Below are 25,899 nucleotides of genomic sequence, written 5' to 3'. Positions count from 1 at the left end.
AGGTCATCAGTGGTTTTCGGGTAGAAGGCAGGAGAATGGGGTTGAGAGGGATATTAAATTGGCGATGATGAAATGGCAGAGCAGACTCTGTAGACCAAATGACCTAATTCTGCTTCTATATCTTGGTCTACTTCTCTACTGGGATTTCCTGCAGGCATTTTGTGTGGAACTCTGCTGGTACCTTGGTATAACTTGTGATTTGCTGAATTGTGGATTATGGCATTTGGCCAAGCAAAGCACTTTTCAGATGCTGCACAGTCCCTATGTTGAGATCCTTCCCTGATCTGGTCCTCGAACTCTCTATGCCCTTAGGTTGGTGAACTCCAAGCTGTATGCATGGTTGCTTTTTAAATAAACCAGCAACATTTAATTGTGAAGGTTAAGTAAAGCTATAAAAGATGCACATAGATCTCCAAAGCTTTCCGTAATGCTTCTGTGAACTCTTGTGCTGTCTGGATCTATCAGTGCTGCTCTGAAAATGAACTAGTTTTATCAGGAATGCCTCGTTAAATGTATATTATACTTTGAAGGAGGGGGGCTGTGGGAAAATTGAATGCTTGGCTGTAACGTTGGGGGGGGTGCTTTCCTAGAAGTACAGCTACCAGAGGATGACTAAATCATGAGTTGGGGGTTAAGACCATAAGATTGGGGGGGGGGGAAGGGAGGGGGAGAGAACAGTATAGGCCATTCAGCCCATTGAATATGCTTTATGACTGATTTTAATTTTTCCCTCAGTCCCATTCTCCTGTCTTAAACCTTTACTAATTAAGAATGCTCTGCTTTAAATATCTTAATGACTTGGCTTCTATGGCCATCTATGTCAAGGAATTCCACACGTTCACCATCATCTAACTAAAGTTCTTTCTCATCTGTTATAAAGGAACGTCCTTTAATTCTGCGACTGTGCCCTCTTATCCAAGTCTCTCCCTCTGAAAACATCCTCTCTGTGTCCATTCAGTAGGTTTCAATGAGATTTCTTCTCTCCTCTTTCTTCTCCTCCCACCCCCCCCGCCCCCCCAATTCTTCTAAGCTCCAGCAATTACAGAGCCAGAGCAAACAAAATCTCATCTTGACACTTTCACTCCAGGTATCATGCTTATAAACCTCTGGATCCTCTCCAATTCCAACAGATCAACCCTTGGATATGGGGCCCATCAAAACTCCAGATGTGGTCTGACTAGTGCCCTTACCAAGCCTTAGCATTACATCCTTGCTTTTATATTCTAGTCTTCTCGAATACTTGCATTACATTTTCCTTCCTCGCCACTGACTTGAACTGCAGGTTAACCTTTAGGGAATCCTGCAATAGGACTCCCAACAACACACAGTGCTGGAGAAACTCAGCAGGCCAGGCAGCATCAATGGGGGTAGGGTGGGCAGGGGGGAAGAGTACGGTCAACATTTTGGGTCGGCTGGACTGGAGGATAAAAGCTGAGGAGTATGTGTGGAGGGAGGGCAGAACAAACCAGGTGATAGGTGACACCCAGAGAAAGAGGAATAAAGTAAAGAGCTGGGAAGTTGATTGGTGAGAGAAGGAAAAGAGGATGGGTAATGGAGAAGGGGGGGGGAAATCGGGGGCATTACTGGAAATTTGGACATGAATGGACATATCAGCATTCCCGTTCCAATATATCCATGCATGGCCTCTTCCACTATCATGATGGAGCCACACTTGGGTTGGAGGAACAACATCTTGTATTCTGTTTGGGTAGCCTCCAACCTGATGGCATGAACATCAATTTCTCAAGCTTCCAGTAATGCCTCCCAACTCTTCTCTTCTTTCCCCCCCCCCCCACTGTCTGTCCTCTTTTCCCCCTCTCACCTCATCTTGCCAATCAACTTCTCTGCTCTTCCTCATCCCCCTCCAAATTTCACCTGGTGATTTTTCTCTCCCTCCTCTTTCAACCCCTCCCTCCCCTTTTAAATCTACTCAGCTTTTTTTCCCTCCAGTCCTGCCGAAGAGTTTCGGCTTGAAACGTCGACTGTACTTTCCATAGATGCTGCCTGGCCTGCTGAGTTCCTCCAGCATCTTGTGTGTGTTCCTTGGATTTCCAGCATTTGCAGATTTTCTCCTATTTGTGTTAAGACTCCCAAGTCCCCTTACACCTTCTGATTTCTGAATTTGTTCCCCATTTAGAAAATAGTCTAGCCTTTGTTCCTTCCAAAGTGCATGACCACACAGTTCGCTATACAGTATTCCATCTGCCACCGCTTTGCTCATTCTTCTCCATATGCTCTGCTTCCTCAACACTGCCTCCACTGATCTTTGTTTAATCTGTAAACTTGGCCACAAAGCCATAGGACCATGAGTTACTAAGAATATTTTGGGTCTCTTTATATGGTAGCAGCTTGTAATTTGCCATATTAACTACTGATTTATAAGCACAAAGCTATTAACGTATTCAGACAAAACGTGCATTGGCTTAAGTGGAAACCAGATGAAGTGGATTTGAAATTGACTGTAGAACTTGAGAGAGGGGTGGTGCCCAGTAGGCACTTGAAAACAAGAATGCCAATAATAGAGTAATTAAAATCTGGGATCTCGGGTCAGAGTTAAACAAATGCATCTGTTTGAAGGGTCCTAACTATAGGAAGGATATCAGTAAGATTGAAAGTGTAGAGAAGATTTACTAGGATGTTCGACAGTGATCAGCAGCACTGGGGCTCCACAGGGGACTGTCTTGTCTCCCTTTCTCTCCACCATTTACACCTCGGACTTCAACTACTGCACAGAGTCTTGTCATCTTCAGAAGTTTTCTGATGACTGCCATAGTTGGATGCATCCACAAGGGAGATGAGGCTGAGTACAGGGCTACGGTAGGAAACTTTGTCACAAGGTGTGAGCAGAATTGTCTGCAGCTTAATGTGAAAAAGACTAAGGAGCTGGTGGTAGACCTGAGGAGAGCAAAGGCACCGGCGACCCCTGTTTCCATCCAGGGGTCAGTGTGGACATGGTGGAGGATTACAAATACCTGGGGATACGAATTGACAATAAACTGGACTGGTCAAAGAACACTGAGACTGTCTACAAGAAGGGTCAGAGCCGTCTCTATTTCCTGAGGAGACTGAGGCCCTTTAATCTCTGCCGGACGATGCTGAGAATGTTCTACAGGTCTGTGGCGGCCAGTGCGATCATGTTTGCTGTTGCGTGCTGGAGCAGCAGGCTGAGGGTAGCAGACACCAACAGAATCAACAAACTCATTCATAAGGCCAGTGATGTTGTGGGGATGGAACTGGACTCTCTGACGGTGATGTCTGAAAAGAGGATGCTGTCCAAGTTGCATGCCATCTTGGACAATGTCTCCCATCCATTACATAATGTGCTGGTTGGGCACAGGAGTACATTCAGCCAGAGACTCATTCCACCGAGATGCAACACAGAGTGTCATAGGAAGTCATTCCTGCCTGTGGCCATCAAACTTCACAACTCCTCCCTTGGAGGGTCAGACACCCTGAGCCAATAGGCTGGTCCTGGACTTATTTCCTGGCATAATTTACATATTACTATTTATGGTTTTATTACTATTTAATTATTTATGGTGCAACTGTAACAAAAACCAATTTCCCCCGGGATCAATAAAGTATGACTATGTTGCGGGGTCTTCAGGAGTTGAGTTACAGCGAAAGATTGAACAGGTTAGGATTTTATTCCTTGGAGCCTAGAAGAATGAGGGGAGATTTGATAGAGGTTTACAAAATTATGAGGGGTATAGACAGTAAATGCAAGTAGGCTCTTCAGGAGAGCCTAGATTAGGAGAGATAAATATCAGAGGACGTGGCTTTAGGGTGAACGGGGAAAGGTTTAGGAGGAACTTCTTCACTCAGAGTGGTGGGAGTATGGAACGAGCTGCCATCTGATATGGTAAATGTGGGCTCACTCAAGTTTTAAGAATAAATTGGATAGATACATGGATGGGAGAGGTCTGCAGGATTATGGACTGGGTGCAGGTCAATGGGACTAGCGGAATAAAGTTTTGGCACAGATTAGAAGGGCCAAATGGCCTGTATTCTGTGCTGTAGTGTTCTATGGTTCTGTGGTTGAGTGAGAGCATAGAAGGATTTGAAAGAGGATGTGAATTGTAAAAGCAATTTTTTTGCTTAACCAGTAGCTGTTAATCAACAAGTACCAATGTGTAGAGTAGGCTGTTTTGTGAAGCTTAGGCTAGAAGATGCAGATTTCAAATGGTGCACATGTTTAGAGACTGAAAGATGGGAAGTTGGACAGGAAAGTAAGGCTATTGCCATCAGGAGCAGTTATAAGTAATTTCTTTTATTTTGGGGCTTGAAGTGGGGCATGTGCCCTTGTTTAATTTCACTCCTGTTTCAATGAGGATAAACTTTGCCTCTCTTGGACGTGGTGCTATCCTGCGTTAAAATGAGCAGCTTTGGGGAAATTTCTAGTGTTATGACCAAAATTCACATTCCATCCCTTAACATCAGACTTGATGCATAAGCTATTTAATGAGAAAAACTGCTTTTGGAAAAATGGATCATGTTGCTGGGAAACATTGGAAGAGAATGTTCCGCTGATGGCTTTAGTTTGAAAGGCTTTAATTAACCCAGTATGAGGTGCAGTTCTCCAAGCCAATTTCATAGTTTTAAGTAAATATTCTGTAGACACTCCAGGAATCCTTTGGTAGAAAGACACTTGGAACAAACATTTTTAGTGCTTTTGTAAAAGTAATCTTGATTCTTCTCTTGCAAAGTGTATACCATGTTTTATTTCATTGTAATTAACTGCATATGGTTCTTCTGTAAAGTTGCATTCCTGTTGTAATCCCCAGTGCTGTGTTGCTGTTGGCTGCTACACTTTGTTGAGAGACCAATCACTGTACTTGCCCACTAACAAGGGAATCTAAACATGTTTCAAATAACAGTGTTTAATTACAGGATCCTGCCAACAGATTCCAGATGAAGGATTGGGTTTGTCCTTAATTGCTTCCCTACCTTTCCTCTTTTTTTTCTGATGTAGACTTTTGTTGAAATGCGGTTCCAGTGTTAACTTTTGAGATGACCTGAAGCTTGTTCTCATCGACCCCAAGCTTGAAATTGGAGATTGCTACACCCAGTTCTGGTCTTCACTGTCGTGTAAGCAGTGAACTAAAAGATAGGGATGAACAACAGTCCCCACTGTTTTTGTTATCTGATTTAAGAGAGGGTAATTGCTAGCATGTGCAACTTCAGCAGAGAAAAGGATGGGGGCCCTAGCCTAGGTACTCAGTAACAAAATAAATCTTTTTAGTTGACCTAAAATTTTAACTTTTACACTCTCCACAGTTGCTGCCTGGTCTAATATTAAACATCTGTAGCTTTTGGTTTTATATCAACAATAAATTTATTTGGGGAGATGCCAGGATTTGCATATTGGATGCTGACTTTTTTTTTAAAAAAAGCATCCGAGTAGGATTTTTAAAAATAAAATTCCCTCCCTCTGCAACATTCCAAAACTTGTTCTGAGTTTTTCAGCATATTCAAGACTCTGGTTTTGGATGCTGAGAAGGAGATAGAGGAATACAGTCATTGAGCAAAATAAGTGCTGTGAAATCATAAGATCAGCTGTAATCTTACTGAGTGATGAAGCGATACAGCCACTGCATGGTTCACCACCACCTTTGTGCTGGCATGGATTAATTATCAGTTGAGCTAGTTGAGAGTACTGATTAGTTCCAGTGAAAGACTTTGTGCTGCAACAGTCTTTTGTAGGAAAGGTCAGATTGATGGCCTGACATTTTCTATCAATCTGAGAGCCCCAAACAAAGAGGTTTTATTTTAATATTTCTCACAAGTGGTATTGCCTGCCTATCCTTGATGGATGCATTGAACTGCTGTGGTCTTTGTGCTGAAGATCTTGCACTGCTATTGGGTATGGCGTCTCAGAATTTTGACCCAGTGATAAAGGAACTGCAATTGTATTTATAAGTCAAGGTGGCATATAATTTGAGAATCTGTAAGAGTGTTTTGTGTATTGCCCTGGTCCCCTTTAGTAGTAGATGTTTGGAAGGTGGTGTTAGAGGCTTGGGTGAGTACCTAGAGTACACTTGTAGGCAGCAGTAGTTGCATGCTGATGGTGGAGGGAATGAATGATTTAGATGGGATGCCTATCAAGCAGCTGTTTCGTGCTGGATAGTGTGAACTTCAGTTGTGCTGCATTAATCCAGGCAAGAGGAATACTCTTGGTTTTTTTTGCCTTGTAGATTAATTTTCTGCAGCATACCCAGACTCTGATCTCCTTTTGTGCTGACAGCAGTAGTGGCTGGTGTAGTTGAGTATGTAGTCAAAGGTAACTCCCAAGATTTTTGTAAGACTTGATAATGGTAATGCCATTAAACATCGAGGTTACCTCGCCCAAGATCCACAAACCTAACTCTCCCAGTAGACACATTGCTTCTGCCTACTCCTACCCCACTGAACTCGTGTCCACATGCCTTGGCTCCATTTTGTTCCCTTTGGTTCAGATCCTTCCTACGTACAACCATGGCACTTCACATGCTCCCTGTCACTTTCAGTTCTCTGGCCCTTATTTTCACTATGGGCATACAGTCCCTATACACTTCCATTCCCCTTCAGGAAGGCCTTAAAACTTCTCAACTTCTGGACATCAGACCTAACCGTTACCAAGGTTTCCATCCCACCACCATTGATACGGCTCTCGCCGGCATCTCCTAAATTTCCTGCACATATTCCTTCACCCCATCCTCCTGCCAATCTCCAACAGGATCGTGTCATTAAGCTTAGTTCTTCCTCACTTCCCACCCCCCCCCACCCTCGGCTTTCTGTAGGAATTTACTCTCTAAGTGACTCTTGTCTACTCCCTCCCCATTGATCATCTTCCTGGCACCTATCCCTGTCACTGATGTGCTACATCTGCCTCTACACTACCTCTCTCACCACCACTACCAGAGTACTTCACTTGTCTGTCAGGGTGCTCCCAGTGCAATCTCTTCATTATCAGGGGATCATTTTATTGAGTACTCTCGGTCTGACTGTCCCAAAAGGCAGAATCTCCCAGTAGCAACCATTTCAATTTGACCTCCCATCCCCATTCTGACAGGTCTGTCTGTGACCTTCTGTACTGCTATGATGAGGCCACAATCAGGCTGGAGGAGCAATACCTCATTCTGTCTGGTAGTCTCCAAACTGATGGCATGAACATTGATTGCTCTAATTTGTGGTAAGTTTTCCCCCCCCCACTCACCTCCATGTGGTTCTTCTCTTCCTTTTCTTCCATGATCCACTGTACTCTATTAGATTGCAGCTTCCTCAGCCCTTGTCTCGTCCACCTGTCACCTTCCAGCTTCTCGCTTCATTCTCCTGCCCTACACACCCATCGCTTCCCTCACTTGGTTTCAGTTATCATCTGCCAGCTTGAACTTGTGTCCCTCCCCATTCCACCCCCCCCCCAACCTTGGGTACTTCCCCCTTCCTCTCCATTCCCGATGAAGGGGCTCAGCCAGAAACATCAACTGTTTATTCCCCTCCATAGTTTCTGCCACTCTAGCTAAGTTCCTGCGGTATTTTGTGTGTGTTGCTCAAGATTTCCAGCATCTACAGAATCTTGTGTTTGCAAACATCCAGGCTACGTAGTTAGTATACTTGTTGATGTTTGTCTTGCACTTTTGTGATGCAATTGCTGCTCGGAATTTCTCATCCATATTTAATGTCCTCTGAGTCGTTGAGTGCTTTGTTTTGAGTTGTTATCAAATTGAACATTGGTTGCTCAACAAGTATCTCCTTGTCTGACCTTAAGATTGAAGTAAGCTCATTGGCAAGGTCCCTGAAGATTAGGCTTGGGATATTGCTCTGAAGAGCTGCTGTAATGATGTCCTGGGCTGGGATGATCATGCAGTAGTGATTCAAACTCAGTGTTTTCCCATTGATGCCCCTTTACTAAGTTTTATCCAGATGCTGCATTCAAATGCAGGCTTTCTTTGGCTTTGGTCCACAGTTTGACCAAGTCTGTGATATGGTTAGGAGCTTTGTGGTACTAGGAAAATCAGCTAGGCATCTGCAGTCTCTTGGAGATGCCAAGGACTGCCGGTGATATAGTCTGGAGCAATGTAAACTTCTGAAGAAGCTAGGCGGGTAGAGTGCCATCTGCAGAGAAAAGCATTTGAGGTTTCAGATCAACACCCCGCAGCAATGTCCAGATGCTTCACAACTCGCTGAGTTCCTCTACCATTTTCACTCTGGTTAGTTTTGATTAGTTATTGGAGCAAAAGTGCTGCTTGAGAGTACTGTCGACAACACCTCCCATTACTGATTTGAGAGTAGACTGAGGGCTTTACTTAGCCAGAATGCATTTCTCCTTTTTTGTGAATGAATCTACTTGTGTAACTTTTCAAAGCTAGATTGATGTCAAAATTGTAACTTTACTGGAACAGCTTGGCCAGTGTTCAGAGTTCAAAATAAATTTATCAAAATACGTATGTGTCACCATGTGATTTATTTTCTTACAGACATTCACAGTAAAACAAATAAATACAATAAAATCAGTGGAAAAACTACAAAGATGAATGAACAAACCAATGTGCAAAAGGCAAGCTGAGCAAATAATAAATGATACCAAAAGTCAGTTAAAAGAGCATTCCACCATGAGTTGTCGCGTCTTTGAAAATGAATCCATAGGTGGTGATATAAGTTCAGTGATGTGGGTGAAGTTGTCCACACTGGTTCAGGAGCCTGATGGTTGAAGGGTAATAACTGTTTCTGAAGCAGGTGGTGTGGGACTTGCGGCTCCTGTACTTCTTTCCCGATGGCAGTAGCGGGAAGAGAGCAGGCGTGGTTGGTGGAGGCCCTTGATACTGGATGCTGCTTCCTTGCAGCAGCGCTCTTTGTAAATGTGCTCAGTAGAAGGGAGGGCTTTTCCTGTCATGAGCTCGGCTTGTGGACTCTTCCATTCTTGGGCACTGGTATTTCCATACCAGGCCTTCGACAAACTTCTATAGATGCACAGTGGAGAGTATCCTGACTGGTTGTATCAAAGTTTTTGATGTGCCAAATCTGCACAAACATCCAAGAAAGCAGAGGTGCTGTTGTGTTGTCCTTGTGTGCTGGTCCCAGGACAGATCTGATAGGATAACTCCAAGGAATTTAAAGTTACTGACCTCTCCACTCTAGTCCCCTAATGAAGACTGGCTCATGGACCCACAAAACAACCCAAGTCAGATCTAGTATGTTTGTTTAAACCAGAGGTAGACCACCTTAAGCATAAATAATTTTCTAGCATGCCTTATTCATTAATTTGAGGTAAAACCTAACTAGATGTATTTAAATGGATAATCCCCATATTTCAAGTTTTTTATGGCATTTATCTGGTCTACCATCCGCTCATTAATACACGATCTGGCCCACAGAGGCAAAAAGGTTTCCGACCCCAGGTTTAAACCCTCTTAATGCAGTCCATGGCATGTTCCTGACTTGCAACCAAATGCAAAACCAGACAGATTCACTGCAATCTGACAGCAGTAAACCACAGCTGAAACACAATGGCAGGAGGTACTTGTTCTAAAGTTTAGTATTGTAGCAGGAGTGTTGTTTTGTTCTGTAGCCTCTGTACCTATCACTCGGTTAATATTGCATGATATGAATTAAACTGCATGGAGACAGGTTTCTGCGACTTGAATCTTGGGGAGAAGATGAGATGTATTGAACTGCACGTTTTTTTTTCTGACTGTCCATGAAGCATTCATAATCATGACAAATAGCAAGCCAGGAATGTGGCTTAATTGACTGCTAAATGCACTGCACCTTGTCAATAAGAGTTGTCCTGTGAGCCATGTTGCAGCTGCTGACGGCCAGAGAAGAAAGGAAGGTAAATTTAGGAATTATTTTTGTTGTTGTCTGCAACTTAAATACACTCTTAATTATGGAAAATTTTACTCTGAGATACAGCACAGAACAAACCTTTCAAGCTGCACTTCCCAGCAACCCCTGATTTAACCCTAGCCTAATCACACGACGGTGTGGGCATGTGGCCAAGTGGTTAAGGCATTGGACTAGCAATCTGAAGGTCGTGAGTTGGAGCCCCAGCCGAGGCAGCATGTTGTGTCCTTGAGCAAGGCATTTAACCACACAGTGCTCTGCGACAACACCGGTACCAAGCTGTATCGGCCCTAGTGCCCTTCCTTTGGACAACATCGGTGTCGTGGAGAGGGGAGACTTGCAGCATGGGCAACTGCTGGTGTTCCATACAACATTGCCCAGGCCTGCGCCCTGGAGAGTGAAGACTTTCCAGGCGCAGATCCATGGTCTCGCAAGACTAACAGATGCCTTTTTATATTTAATCACAGGACAATTTACAATGACCAATTAACCTACTAACTGGTACATCTTTGGACTGTGGAAAGAAACAGGAGCATCCAGAGAAAACACACGTATTCCACGAGGAGGGCCTCGGAGGACACTGAAAATGAACCCCTATCTCTGAATGTGGACGTGATATTTGGATTTTATCCAGAAAGGAATGAGCTGTCATTGTTTGTGCTGTAGTTTACTGCTTTCAGATTGGAGTGAATCTATTAATCTGACAAACCTGTTGGAATTGTTTGAAGAAATAACAGGCAGAATAGATAAAGGAGAATTGGTTGATACTGTGTATTTGGATTTTCAGAGGGCCTTTGACATGGTGCCACACATGAGGCTGCTTAACAAGCTACAACAGTGGCTGATGTGGCAGGAGGCAAAGACTGGGAATAAAGGGAGCCTTTCTGGTTGGCTGTCAGTGACCATTGGTGTTCCACAGGGGTCTATGTTGGGGCAGGTTCTTTTTGAATTGTATGTCAATGTTTTTGGATGAAGGAATTGATGGTTTGCTGCAAAGTTTACTGATATGAAAATGGGTGGAGGGGCAGGTAGTTTTGAGGAAATGGAGAGGCTTTGGAAGGACTTGGACAGATCAGGAGAATGGGCAAAGAAATGACAGATGGAGTACAGTGTTGGGAAATGAATGATCATGCACTTTGGTAGAAGGAATGAAAAGGTTGACTATTTTTTTAAATGGAGAGAAAATACAAAAAAAAGCTGAGGCACCAAAGGGACTTGAGAGCCCTTGTACAAGATTCCCTGAAGGTTAATTCACAAGTTGAATATGTGTTAGGAAGGCAAATGCAATGTAAACATTCATTTCAAGAGGACTAGAATATAAAAGCAAGGATGTAATGTTGAGACTTTGTACAACACTAGTGAGGCCTCACTTGCAGTATAGTGAGCAGGTTTTGGGCTCCTTTATCTTGGAAAAGATGTTGCTGAAACTGGAGAGGGTTCAAAGAAGTAAATATCATTCCAGGATTGAATGGCTTTTCATTTGAAGAGTGTTCGATGGCTCTCGGCCTGTATTCACTAGAATTCAGAAGAATGAGGGGTGACCTCATTGAAACCTATCAAATGGTGAAAGTCTGTGATGATGGATGTGGAGAGAATTTTTCCTATGATGGGTGAGTCTAAGACCAGAAGACACAGCCTCAAAATAGAAGGGCATCCTTTTAGAACAGAGATGAAGAGTAATTTCTCTAGCCAGAGAGTGGTGAATCTGTAGAATTCTTTGCCCCAGGCAGCTGTGGAGACAAGTCTTTTGTATATTTGAAGCAGAGGTTGATAGATTTTTGGTCAGGCATGAAGGAATACAGGGAGAAAGCAGGAGATTGGGGCTGAGTGGAAAATTAGATCAGCCATGATGAAATGGTGGAGCAGTCTCAATGGGCCAAATGGCATAATTCTAACTACGTTCTTAAGCTTGCCTTGGTTTTGCATTTGGTTGTAAATTGGGGCATGCCATGGACTACATTAGGAGGATTTTTTTTTAAAAAAAACTAGACTGGACTTGGGCTTATTTTGTGCATACTGACTCGTAGTTAGAACCTGCGTGGTCTTGGATTGTCATGATTTTCAATTAATAATATCATTATTTAAGGGAATAAGCAGTAAACTGAATTGGGTCTGTACTCTGAACTCCCAAGCTTTTACAAAACTGGATTTCCCAATGCATCTGGGTAGAAGGTGAGAGCATTCCTCTTCTCTTCATCCGAGTGAACCAAGTGAAATAAAAGATTGGCCTGCTTGGTCAATGTAACTCTGACTAACAGGATTCTTTCATCCAAGTTTATTAACCTAAAAAATGAATGCACAAAACCTACTGTCATTTGACAAATTCAGAATCGGGTCTATTATCACTGGCATGTGTCGTGAAATTTGTTAACGCAGCAGCAGTTCAATGCAATACATAATCTAGCAGGGAAAAAAATAAATGAATAAAATATACATATTGAATAGATCAAAAATAATGCAAAAACAAATGTATTTTCAAAAGTGAGGTAGAGTTGGCAGGTTCAATGTCCATTTGGGAATTGGATGGTGGGGGGAGAAGCTGTTCCTGAATCGCTGAGTGTGCGCTTTCAGGCTTCTGTATCTCCTACCTGATGGTGACAATGAGAAAAGGGCATACCCTAGGTGCTGGGGGTCCTTAATGGATGCTGTCTTTCTGAGACACCACTCCTTGATGTCCTGGGTACTTTGTAGGCTAGTACCCCAGATGGAACTGACTAAATTTACAACTCTGCAGCTTCTTTTGGTCCTGTGCAGTAAACTCCCCCCATCCCCAATACCAGACAGTGATGCGGCCTGTTGGAATGCTCTCCATGGTACTTCTATAGAATTGTTTGAGTGTATTGACATACCCAATCTCTTCAAACTCCTAATGAAGTATAGTCTTTGTCTTGCCTTTATAACTGCATCAGTATGTTGGGACCAGGCTAGATCCTCAGATCTTGACACCCATGATCTTGAAGCTGCTCACTCTCTCTACTTCTGATCCCAATGAGGATTGATATGGGTTCCTTTGTCTTGCCCTTCCTGAAGTCCCTAATCAGCTATTTCGTCTTGCTGATGTTGAGTGTCAGGTTGTTGCTGCGACACCACTCACTAGTTGGTATATCTCACTCCTGTACATCCTGTCGTCTCCATCTGTGATTCTACCAACAATGGTTGTATCATCCGCAAATTTATAGATGATATTTGATTTATGCCTAGCCACACAGTCATGGGTATATAGAGTAGAGCAGTGTGCTAAGCACACGCCCCTGAGTTGCACCAGTGTTGCTCGTCAGCAAGGAGGAAGTTTGTGGTCTTCTGGTTAGGAAGTCAAGGATTCAATTGCAGAGGGGGTACAGAGACCCGGGTTCTGTAACTTCTCAATCAGGATTGTGGGAATGTTGGTGTTTAAATGCTGAGATATGGTTGATGAACAGCATCCTGACATGGTGTTTGTGTTGTCCAGATGGTCTAAGGCCTAGTGAAGAACCATTGAGATTGCGTCTGTCGTTGACCTATTGTGGTGATAGGTAAATTGCATTGGGTCCAGGTCCTTGCTGAAGCAGGACTTCAGTCTAATCACGACCAACCTCTCAAAGCATTTCATGGCTATTTTTCATCCCTACCTGCATTTATTTTTATTTTTGCACATCTCTAATGTTCTATAAATATCAAGGGTCAGTGATTCTGAAAATTTTGAGTCCTCTGAGTTTCAGGTCTGCTCTTAATTTTGATACTGTGCTGCTTTATCTTGGACTCTTCAGCCAGCAAAAACATTTTACTCGACATCAGCCGGATGCCAAAGCTTTTCAGAATATTGCTTTAAGATTCCTGTCATTCCTAACTACTCTTAAGCCTGTTTGCGAAAAATCATGTTTGTCCTAATTATTTGCTGTACGTACTCACTTTGATTTATTTACAAGGGCACGCAAAAATAGTTTTTGTTCTTCCTGTTAGAGGTAAATCTAAATGTACTTAATTAACCAGTTCCCTTTATCTGACCTGGTGGTCACAGTAACAAAAAGTAGATTTGACAAATGAGTTCCCCTTTCATAAGAGTGTTAACTCTGCTTAATCATGTGCTCTTTTTGAAACTAACTTAATCAATTCCAGCAGTTTCATGGTTAGCCTGTTATCATTTTTGTAGTTCGTTGTTACATGATCTCATCTTGCTTATGAGTTTATTTACATATTTCCAAAATCAATGGAGGAATTTGAAAACTCATCACAAGGATTTTTGGGTCTGATATCCTTGCAGGAAGGCTTGCTTGTGCTGCTTTGACGTTTTTAAATAAACGTTGCAGGGGAATGGGGACCAGAGTGTCAGGGCAGCAACTAGAATGGTTGTGGGGAAAGCAGATGTTAAGCCTGCATTCAAAGATGGGGACAGAAAGGTTGAGTGTGGTGGGACTAATGTTCTGCATTGCATTTATTTCAGTTCAAAAAGTATTGTAGATAAGGCATATGAGCTTAGAGCGTGGCTCAACATACTGTAGCTGTTACAGAGACATGGTTGCAGAAGGGGTGAGAGTGGCAGCTCAGTGCTTTGGGGTTCTGCTTTAGACGTGATGGAGGGGGAGGCATTGCTCCTCAGGGAATATGTTATAGCAGCCCTCCGACAGGACAGACTGCAGGGCTTGCTTACTGAAGAATAAGAAAGGGATGACCATATTAATGGGGTCATAGATCCCCTCAGTGGTTATCAGGATTTAGAGGAGCAAATTTGTAGCAAGATAGCAGACATTTGCAAGAAAAACAAAGTTGTGATGGGTGATTTTTAACTTTGCACTTACTGGGATTCCCATACTGTAAAATAATTTGTTAAATATGTTCAGGAAAAGTCCTTTAATCAATATAGGGGTCCCAGCTAGAGGGGCCATGATACTGCATCTGATTAGGGTGCAAGGTCCAGTAGCAGAAGTTTGTGTTGGGGATTGTTCATGATTCTATTATTTTAAAGATTATTATGGAGAATGATAGGTCTGGTCATCTAATTTATGTATTGGAGAAAGGCTGATTTTGATGGCATCAAAGAATCTGGCAGCTGTGGATTGTGATAGGTTGCCTTCTGGCAAAGGGATATATGATGAGTGGGGGGACTTCAAAAGTGTAATTGAGAGTAGAGTTTGTCTGTTCCTGTTAGGATATTGTATGTAAAAGTCAAGGCTAACAGGTTTAGGGGTGCCTGGTTTTCTAGAGATTGAGGCCTCGGTTAAGATGCATAGCAGGTATAGGTAGCAAGGAACAAAAGACACGAGTATATCACAGTGGATAGAGGGGAACAGATGGACGTTATTTACTTAGATTTCTGGAAGGCATTTGATAAGGTGTCACTTAAAAGACTTGTCCATAAGATAAGGATGCATAGAGTTAAGGGGTGATGTATTAGCATGGATAGAGGATTGGTTAACTAATAGAAAGCAGAGTTGGGATACATGGGTGTTACTCTGTTTGGTGAGTGGTGTGCTACAGAGGTCGGTGCTGGGCCCACAACTGTTCACTATATACGTTAACGATCTGGAAGAGGGGACTGAAAGAAGTGACTCTATCTAAATTTGCTGATGATACTGAATTGAGTGATAAAGCAAATTTTGCAGAAGATGGGAAGAGTGTGCAGAGTGATATAGATAAGTTCAGATCAATGATAGATGCAGGTCAGTGGGACTGTGTAACACTCACAACATGCTGGAGGAACTCAGCAGGTCGGGCAGCATCCGTGGAAAAGATCAGTCGACGTTTCCGGCCGGAACCCTTCGTCAAGGCTCACTGGGCCCCAGGACCTGTTTCTGTGCTGTCTCACACTGACACTATCATATCTAATGTCTCTTCATTCAACTCATAGAATCTCAACATCCTGGCCTTCAGGTCCTGTGGATTTGTCAACCTTTAACCCCATTAGTTCTTCTACCACTCGTCACTGAATGTTCCCTGCTTTAAGTAGTCTAGTTTGCTGCTGTATTTGGGTTTTACTACTGTTCTATATGTGAAGATGGGACAAAATTCTTAATGAACATCTCAGCTATTTCTTTACTCCTCAGATTTTCCTGCCTTCGCTTCTCAGTTATCGTGTTTACTTAAGTTTTTTGTTTTTGCATACTTGTAAAATTCTCCAAATTTGTTCAGTTTTTCCTGAATTCCTTATTTTCAGGTTTTAAATTTTTTGTAAATGTTTGGTTAATAGCCATTACATTCTCCAGGTTTACCCTCTGCTTCACACTGCAATCTCCTTTTTAATGTAATACCATTATTAATTTTAGATGGCCACTCACAGAATACTTTAGTTCTTTTATTTTTCAATAGTATGTAATTTCATTCAGAATTTTAAAATTTGCATAATTTGCCATCAGCAGATGTGATTTTTAAAATGTGATTTCCTAACTCGTGATGAAAATGCCCCTCATACCTCCCTTCTGTTATGTTTAAAATTAGTTTTTGGCTTGAGATGAAGAATTTAACAGTGTCTGATACCCTCAAAGTTAATCCACTGGATAAAAGTGATCATAATTCTGTTTCATTATACAAGACCTAAAATAGCCTCTTGGTTTGTCTGCTACATTTTATTCTAGGCAATTCCTAGAATCCACCTGCACCCAAGAGGCAATTTTCAGTCTCCATTTAACCTACCAACCTGGGCTTTGGGTTAAGGATCTAGGGGAAATCTATGGTCATGGAGCGAATGTAGAAACTTCATACAGCCAGTAGTAGGTGTTAGGATTGAAACCTGGGTCTACAAGAGTCTGCTGCAGCACCTTAGTGGGGATGATTTGGCGATGTTTCAGATTGAAGCCTGATGCACAAGTTCAACCCAAATCGGTTGTAATTCTGAGGAAATAACAGGCAGGATAGACCAAGGAGAGTCAGAGATGTTGTATGCTTGGATTTTCAGAAGGCCTTTGACAAGGAGCTACACATGAGGCTACTTAACAAGATAAGAGCCCATTGTATTACGGGAAAGATACTATGACTGGCAGGAGACAGAGTGGGAATAAAGGGGGGCCTTTTCTGGTTGGCTTCCAGCAACTAGTGGTATTTTGCACAGAATGGTATTGGGACAGCTTTTTGCATTCAATATCATTGATTTGGATGATGAATTAAATGCTGTTTTGGCCAAGTTTATGGACAAAACAAAGCTAGGTGGAGGGGCAGGTACTGTTGAGGAAGCAGGGAATCTGCAGAAGGACTTAAACACGTTGGGAGAATGGGCAAAGAAGTAGCAGATGTAATTTAGTGCAGGAGCGTGTATGGTCATGCACTTCCGTAAAAGAAATAAAGGCATAGACTGTTTTCTAAATGGGGAGAAAATTAAAAAATCGGAGGTGCAAAGGGACTTAGGAGTTCTTGTGCAGGATTCCCTGAAAGTTAACGTGCAGGCTGAGTCGATGGTAAGGAAGGCAAATGCAATGTTGGCATTCACTTTGAGAGGACTAAAATATAAGAGCAAGGATGTGATGAAGCTTTATAAGGCTGCACTTGGTGTATTGAGAGCTGTTTTGGGGCCCTTGCCTAAAAACCATTGTGCTGATGTTGGTGAGGACCCAGAGGAGGTTCACAAAAATGTTTCTGGGAATGAAAGGGTTAATGTATTCTAGGCCTGTTCTTGCTGTAATTTAAAAGAATGGGGTGGGGGGGGGGATCTCAATGAAACCTATTGAATATTGAAAGGCCTCGATAAAGTGGATGTGGAGAAGATGCTTCCTGTAATGAGTGAATCGAGGACCAGAGGGCACAGCCACAGAATAGAGGAACGTCCATTTAGAACACATTAGGAAGCATTTCCTTAGCCAGAAGGTGGTGAATCAGTGGAATTTATTTCCACATATGGCTGTGGCTGCCAAGACATTGAATATATTTAAAGTAGAGGTTGATAGGTTGTTGATTAGTTAGAACGTCAAAGGTTACAAGGGGAAAGCAGGAGAATGTGGTTGAGAGGATTAATAAATCAGGCATGATGGAATGGCAGCGAATATTCAAAGGGCCAAATGGCCTAGTTTTGCTCTTGTATCATATGGTCCAATGGACTTTTGATCTAAAACACGGGTTCTCTTCACCCACCTGCAGACGATGCTTGAAACCTTGATTGTTGGTGTTGTGGGTGTAGTTGCTCGATTAGCTGCACCATTGTCCTTTCGAAGAACAATGGCTTTTGAAGTATTTTCTGGTGATAAAGTGAATGGCAGAGAGGCATCATTTAAAATTCAGGGATCAAGCTTGGCTGCTGAAGGAAATGGGTGAGCGGAAACTCACTGGTGGGTAAGTGGAGCCAGGCATGGTCAATCCATATAGTACTTTTGCACCTGATGGGCAGTGTGATATGTACCTTCAAACGTGATGCATTCCTGCTCTAGAGTTCTCAAAGCTGAATGCAGAGGAGCAGAACTGTTCTGAGCACAAACTTCATTTAATTATGGTAATTTTACAGGTGTTTGTTCCTTAACTTTTAATTTTTAAGCTATGGAGTTCCAGGCGTGGAGTTTACAGGGCTACACAAAGAAACTGGCACAGTGACGCAGATACACTTTCTACCTGGCCAGGTATGCCAATATTCATTGTGCAAATAGAGGCACACCAAGCAAAATGGTTTTGCAAAAAAGCCTTATTCTGTGTTATTTAGAGGGGTTTGGAGAAGAGGTACCATGAATGGTGTTCCTGTTGTACAGGAACCCCCCCTTCCACACAGCCTGCATTACTTACAGTCCTGTTTGGGCAATAGAAACTCCCCCTTGCGGTATTCACAAATCAGTGCTAAAAATGTGTGAGAAATAGATTAGAATAAAATTTTGCGGTAGCAAGTATATATTTTTTAACACACCTCATTTAGTCAAGCTAGCACAGATGACACTGCCACGAAAATGACAGGGACAACTTTGTAGGAATGTGACGACCCCACCACCACCACTCTCCCCCTTTCCCCCATAACAGGTCACCTGTGATCTGATTGTGGGGGATAAAATGGCAAGTAAAACTTAATGGAAATGTGAATATCACAAAGAAAATGAGCAATATTTGCTCCCAAATAATAAGAGCTAAAGATGAAACCAATACTTACCTGGTACCTTTATGAGCCAGTGCAGAGCAGCAATTGATAAAGTAACACTTGTTTTGGTTTAACTTGCACAAAATGTTGGAGGAACTCACAGTTCAGGCAGCATCTATGGAAATGAATAAACTGTTTCAGGCCAAGACCCTTCAGGACTGAAAAATAAGGGGGAGATGTCAAAATTAAAGGTGAGGTGAGGCAAAGAAAGACAAGCTAGAAGATGGTGGGTGAAGACAAGTGGCTGGGAAAGGTAAAGGGATAGGGAAGAAGGAATCTGACAGAGGAGAATGAACCATTTGAGAAAGGGAAGGAGGGGCACTGGAGGGGGAGGTGGTAGCAGATAAGGAAGTGGTAAGAGGCCAGACAGAGTAGGGAATAGAAGTGGTAAGGGAGAGGGAAAAAGAAAAGAGGAAGAAAAATTACCAAAGAAGTTGTTCATACCATCAGGTCGGATGCTACCTATACAGAACGGAGTGTTGCTGATCCACCCGGAGAGTGGTCTTATTGTGGGAGAAGAGGCCATGGACTGGCATGTCTTTACAGGATTGGGGATAGGAATGACGATCGTTGGCTATTGGGAAATGCTTCTTTTGGCAGATGGAGCAGAGGTGCATTATAAACCTCCTCTCTTCCCCCTCCCCCCCCCCCCCATTAACACTCTGCTTTCTACAGGGATCACTCCCATGATTTCCTTGTCCATTCATCCCTCCCCACTCTCCCTCCTGGCACATACCCTTACAAGTGAGAGAAATGCCATACCTGCCCATTCGCCACCTCCCTCACCTCTATTCATTGCCCTAAACAATCCTTCCATGTGAGGCAACACTTGACCTGCAAATCAGTTGGGGTGCTCTATTGTAATCAGCACTTCCGATGCAGCCTCCTGTACATTGGAGAGACCTGACGTAAATTGAGGGACCGCTTTGTCGAGCACCTCGGCTCGATCAGCCAAAAGAGGAATTTCCTGGTAGCCAACAACTTTAATTCCTATCCCCATTCCCATTCTGACATGTTGGTCCATGGCTTCTTCTGACATGAGGCCACTCTCAGGGTGGAGGAGCAACACTTCATATTATATCTAGTTGGCTTCTATCCTGATGGTATGAACATCAACTCTCCCCGCCCTTCCAGTCCTGAAGAAGTGTGTCTGCCTCAATCCTTTCCATAGATGTCTGATCTGAGTTCCTCCAGCATTTTCTGTTACTCTGGATTTCCAGCTTCTGCAGAATCTCTTGTTTATTGTTTTGGTTTGTAATTCAATATTGTCAGAATAGGTGAAGATCCCATTGTCAAGTTATTTACTGTGCCCATTTTTAATTCTAAGATGTAAGAATGTTATTCAGCTGCTGGAGTCATTTGCGTTCCTTCTCAATGTCAAAGGCTGTATTGTGAGGAGTGACTGCAGGTGTTTGCCATTTGAAGAGACATCATACGGTATTAAACAGACAATATTGTCAAGAAAGCAGAGAAATAAAAGCTGGGATATTTGTGTTCAGTTAGGATGAACAACTACAGAATATGCATGGAATAAAAACTTTTTTGCAAAAGCAATAAAGATGAGCTTCAATATCTAGTGACATCATGAAATAGTACCCAGTCTTTTCAGGCAGATGGAATAGTGTTATACCAAATGGCTTTTCTAATCTATAACATCTGCATTTGAGATAGATTAGTGAGAGTGAAGCAGACTATCGTGGAGCCATTGGCTTAATTTAAACAATGACATACTATGTCTCAATAAACAAAATATTTAATGCAATGTTATAATGGGACAATACAATCAGTGCACACTATTGCAGCTGGACTGTCTTACTGATAAACGCAAGGGATTAAAAATTGATTTCACTCTTAGAACTCAGCTGATCATTTCCTGGAGAAACTCGTGCAGATTTGATAGACTCAGGCTCTTGAGTTTCATTGTCCTCTCAAATGAGATTTTCAGTCTTGTTTGAGAAGTGTCATAATAACAGCAGGAAATTGTGATTTTTTTTTAATGCAGCACCTCTGCTCTCTCTAGGCTAGAGAGTGGGGGTTGTGTGCAGGGTCTCTTCCACAGTTAACTGTCCCTCTCTAATTTATTCAGTACTGTGCATGTATGCAAGTTAGCAAGCAATATTCACTTTGCTTCCCCTGAGGCTGCATTCACCTGAAAACCGGGCTCAGGATAATTGATGCCCAAGGTGAGGCAACCAAGTTGGAGCGAATTAGTTTAAAAGGCACAGTTCTGTTACTTACACCTATAAAAGCACTAGTCACCTCCCCTTTTCTGTATTTGAAATGAAAGTAATCGATAGGAATACCCAGCATGTTGGAAATCATCCACGAACAGAAAAACAATTAGCATTTCCAGTTGGTTATCATCTGGAATTGGGAAAATTAGAAAATAAGCATAGTTAAATCTGAAGACGGGATGGAGAAAACAAAGGCAGTGTCCGTGATGGGCTGGAGATGAAGAGAAGATGGAAGACACTGATTGGCATTGATTTAAGAAAGCCTGTAAGTAATGGTAGCTAATCAATCTAAAAGTGTAGGGAATAGGAGAAGGGAAGAGTAAAGTGGAATGGTGGGTAAAGCCCAGCAGATCAGGCTCTAATCAGTGTCATCAAGTCTTTGTCCCCATTCTATCACAAAATTCTGGTTTATTCTATACGCCATTCCTGTGTGTTTTAAGTTTGAGTTTTCTAAATAGTCCCAATTCTGAAGGATCATTGGGCAGAAACATTTTGTTTCTTTCTGCACAGATGCTGCTTGATCTAAGTATTTCCAGCATTTGTTTTTTGTTTCACACTACCAGCAAGCGCAGATTTTTTTGTAATTCACCATGTTTCACTTTTTCTCTCTCCCCAGGGCCGCCTACTGTCTTTGTTAGATGATAATACCATTCACTTGTGGGAGATTAATCAAAAGAACAACTATTCTTTCCTGGAAGAAGTCCGAACTTTCAGACTTCCTGGGCGGCCAGGATTCGATGGCGCAAAGTACAAAAACCTAATCTTTTCTTTTGATGCAAATAGTGAGAGAGAAGGAACGATGAGCAGGTTGTTTGTATGATGAAGGCAAATCAGAACAGCTCTGCTTGAAGCTATAATCCTGCTTTTGATTCTACACTTAAATCTGTTCTAGCATTTCATGTCTTGAGCATTTAATGCCCGTTGCTCTGAGAGCAGAGGGTATTAAGGGTTATGATGAGAGTGATGGGAATAGTGAGATCACATGACCAAAGGTAGGTGTCGGAAAGGGTGTTTGACATTAGAATTGCTGGACTATGGACAAAGATTTAGAAGGGAGCTGGGAAAATGGCAAACATTAAGTTAATCAAAGTAATCTGATGGTGAGGACTAATAGCTTGGCAGATTCCAAATGAGGAATGTTGCTGGTTTGGAGTTCCATGTATGGGCCATGATGTGAATGTAGAGAAAACTGATGCTTCCAATGTATGAAGCTTGTTAACATTGATTAATAAACAGTCTTTTATCTTTGTCCAAGAGAGCTATTGCTAATGTTATTTGTCAATTGAGGGATAATGTACAATACCTTGGGAAAAGTATTTAGCTCCCACAACTATTTTCTAAATTTAAAATATATTGAATTATGGTTTTTGAGCTAATCTACAAAACATTGTGCATCATATCAAATTCCAAAACCTGTCAACAATTTACTAAAAGTGAAGCAAAATTGTGGGGCTGGAAAAGTATTCATCCTCTTTGTAATTGCTGTGCTAACTTTCCTTGGGTACAGTACTGTATATTACCTTACCAACTCATCCAATTTGATGTACGGTACTATGCAAAAGTCTTGGGTAACCAGATTTTTATATCAATTTTGCACCAGATATTTATTTCTAGTCTTTTGCATTAGTGTGTCATAGAAAAGAGCAAATGTTAGATTCCAAATATTTTCCAAAAAATTAAATATTAGATTTTTTATTTCATTAAAGTAATGTTAAGTAATAGACCACATTTTAAATAAAGGCTTGGTGACTTTGTCGGTTTATAGCCTAGTGTATGATTAAACAGATCACGATGATTAATGATCAATGACATAACGAGTTGAATGAACTAAACTGATTAATTGGAACAAACTGGTGTAGAGGAATCAAACTGGGCAAAGACAACCAAACTAAAAGGTGAGGGTGTGGGCAGATGTGACAGTTTAACCTTCAAATCATCAACTCTTAGACTATGGCAAGAGTGAACATAGCAACAAAACACAAAGTGGTCATCCTTGCATTAGCAAGGTCTATCCCAAGCAGAAATTTCACGGCAGACAGCAGTTTCAAGATGTACTGTCCAAGCTCTTCTGCAGAAGTGCGAAAGAAGCAGTTAAGGTTGAGGACCAAAAATGCAGTGGTCATCCATGGAAACTGAGTGTAGCAAACAAGAGATGCATCAAACTGACTTCTCTAAACTGGAAGTTCAACTCTGTTATTAGCCCTAAACTCACCAAAATTACAAGAACCCAAGTACACCCCTCTACAGTCTAGAGAAGTCTTGTCAGAAGTGGTCTTCATTGAAGAGTTGCAGCCAAAAAGCCATTCCTCCAAAGTGGAAACTAAGCCAAGAGACTTGCTGCACAAAAACAAGAATTGGAGTGCTGAACAAAGGCAGCAAGTGCTCTGGATTGATGAGTCAAAACTTGAAATTTTTGGCTCAAACAGGAGTTGGTTTATCTGTACAAAAGTTGGAGAGTGCTACATGAATGAGTATCTGGAGCCAACAATGAGCACGGCAAAGGTTCCCTGCAGTTTTGGGGCAGCATTTCTGCAAATGGAGTTGGTAATCTAGTCTGAATTAGTGGGATTCTCAATGTTGAGAAGCCAAGCAGACCATCAGGAAGGCGTCTGATCCTGCTGGGAGGCAACTTCATTCTGCAGCAGGATAACAACTGCAAATACAGGGGCAAGGTCATAAAGAATTATCTTCAGCAAAAGGGAGAACAAGGAGTTCTTGTAGATACTGTAAAGATGTGAGGGTTTTGTGGCGAAATGAGACCAAAGTATATAATATGGCCTCATCACTGAGCAGTGTGTGTAGCGTAAATCTAGTACTGCGCATCAGCCAGGTAACACCATCCTACTGTAAAGTATGGTGGAGGTAGCATTGTACAGTGGAAGTGCTTTTCAGGAGCAGGGAGTGGAAATCTGGTTAGGAATGATGGGAAGATAAATGTTGCTAAATACAAAGATCCTGGATAAAAACCTGTTGGTCTCTGCCAGAAAGGTTAAACTGGGGAGGAAGTTGGTCTTTCAGCAAGACAACCACCCAAGTGCATTGGCAGAGCAACCATGAAGTGGCTTCAAATGGGAAAAAATACTGGCGTCCTTGAGTGGCCCCATTGGAGTCGTAACCTTGACCCAATCAAACATCTCGACAAGACCTCAAAATTTGGCACAGCTTAAGCAATTTTTTTTTTAAGAGGGGTGGGCAAATCTTGCTCCATCACATTGTGCAAAGATAATAGAGACTTGTCCAAAAAGACTACTGGCTGTAATAGCTGCAAGAGGTGATTCAACTGCGTACTGAACAAAGTGGAATGAATACTTTTGAACTGCTGACATTTCAGTTATTGATGCTTTACAATTTCCCTTGCTTTTTTAAAACTTCGGCTGTACTGTGGGGGGGCGGAATGTGATTCACAAATAAATTTCTCAGTTAAATTGATCAAGTCCCTGGTTGTATTCCTTTGCGAGCAGAGTTGGGAACTGAATACGTTTACAAGGCACTGTCTTGATGTAATTTTAAAAATAAACACTTGTCAGAAATGATACACAGGTGATTATGGATGATGCCACTTTAATCTGTTTACACTTGGATCCTAGCCCAGTGGTAGATCATTCATTGAAAGTCTTTTTTGTTTTATTCTTCTCTTCCCCACCCCCCCCCCCCACACCAACACTGGGTTTATATAGGAAAATTAAAATTCCTTGCTGCAGAGATAGTAGTTAAACATTTCAGCCAAGTGTTCTTTGAATGCTTCTATCAATTTGCTGCTTGTTTTACCTCCAATCTAATAAGTGCCTTGCCTCCACTCAAGCTCTGTATTTACTCAGTTTGACTCGACAGTCTGAAAGCTAGTTTCACTGTTTCTGAACATTGGTTATTGCATGAATCAAATTTCCCTTGCCAGTTCCCATCCAGCTGCTAATCACCATTCAACTCAATGCACAAGGCATCAAAAAATTTTAACTACTCCAAAATACTAAAATGTTGCTTTTTAATCTGAACCTGGTCTGCAGTGATCTGCTTTCAGTTGGAAATTGGCTGCTGAAATCTTGCATAAATCATCCAGTGATGCAATATTTTAATCACAATTCCTCTTATGTGAAACTGTAATTTTCAGCCAGTTCAATTCATTCCATGTGTTGTCAGTAAACAACAGAGCACTGGGTACAATGAAGGCTGTGCAGTCAGACCACATCCTGTCTGTTCTGCTAGAGGTTTGCATTCCAGAATGTAATGTACTTCTCGTCTAGTAAAGATAAAATATTGTCATCATGCAGTTGTGGAAAATTATCCAGGTATGAACTGTCCATAAAGTAATATATCCAACTGGCTAACAACAGGAATTCTGCAGATGCTGGAAATTCAAGCAACACACATAAAAGTTGCTGGTGAACACAGCAGGCCAGGCAGCATCTCTAGGAAGAGGTGCAGTTGACATTTCAGGCTGAGACCCTTCGTCAGGACTGGCTAATTACCAACCCATTACTCTGCTCTGTTATCAACAAAAGTGATAGAATATATTACTACCTCCACTATCAATTGGCACTATTGTCTGTCACTGGTGATTTGGGCATTCAAGCTTTGATCCAAACGTGAATCAAAGAGCTGATTACTAAGGCATGAAGACATCATTTGATTATGTATAACATTCAGGAATCAAACTGAAGACACTGGCAATTGAGGGAAAACTCTTCCCTTGACTGGAGTTGTACCTCGAAGAAGGTGGTATTGCTTATTGAAGGTTATGGGGAACTAGAATGAGGAGTTGAGCATAGGCCCATGGACTTTGCAAGAGTTCCTCAAGGGTGGTATCCTTAGCCCAATTATCTTCCATTT

The 25,899-nt window shown here is 42.0% G+C and overlaps 1 protein-coding gene across 2 annotated transcripts in view; it reads left to right on the top strand.

The window, feature by feature from the left end:
* Window positions 1-25,899, top strand: part of llgl1 (LLGL scribble cell polarity complex component 1) — a 100,918-nt gene that overhangs the window by 27,044 nt on the left and 47,975 nt on the right. For both annotated transcript variants that reach the window (XM_063058777.1, XM_063058776.1), the window contains exons 3-4: window positions 18,254-18,335; window positions 21,689-21,819. In XM_063058777.1, the coding sequence (XP_062914847.1) occupies window positions 18,254-18,335; window positions 21,689-21,819 (213 nt within the window). The remainder of the gene's footprint in view (window positions 1-18,253; window positions 18,336-21,688; window positions 21,820-25,899) is intronic.

Source organism: Mobula hypostoma, chromosome 9 (assembly GCF_963921235.1).
Source record: "Mobula hypostoma chromosome 9, sMobHyp1.1, whole genome shotgun sequence".
Taxonomy (NCBI): Eukaryota; Metazoa; Chordata; class Chondrichthyes; order Myliobatiformes; family Myliobatidae; genus Mobula; species Mobula hypostoma.
The sequence above is the reverse complement of the archived record's forward strand: the minus strand, read 5'-3'. Positions and strand labels throughout refer to the sequence as shown.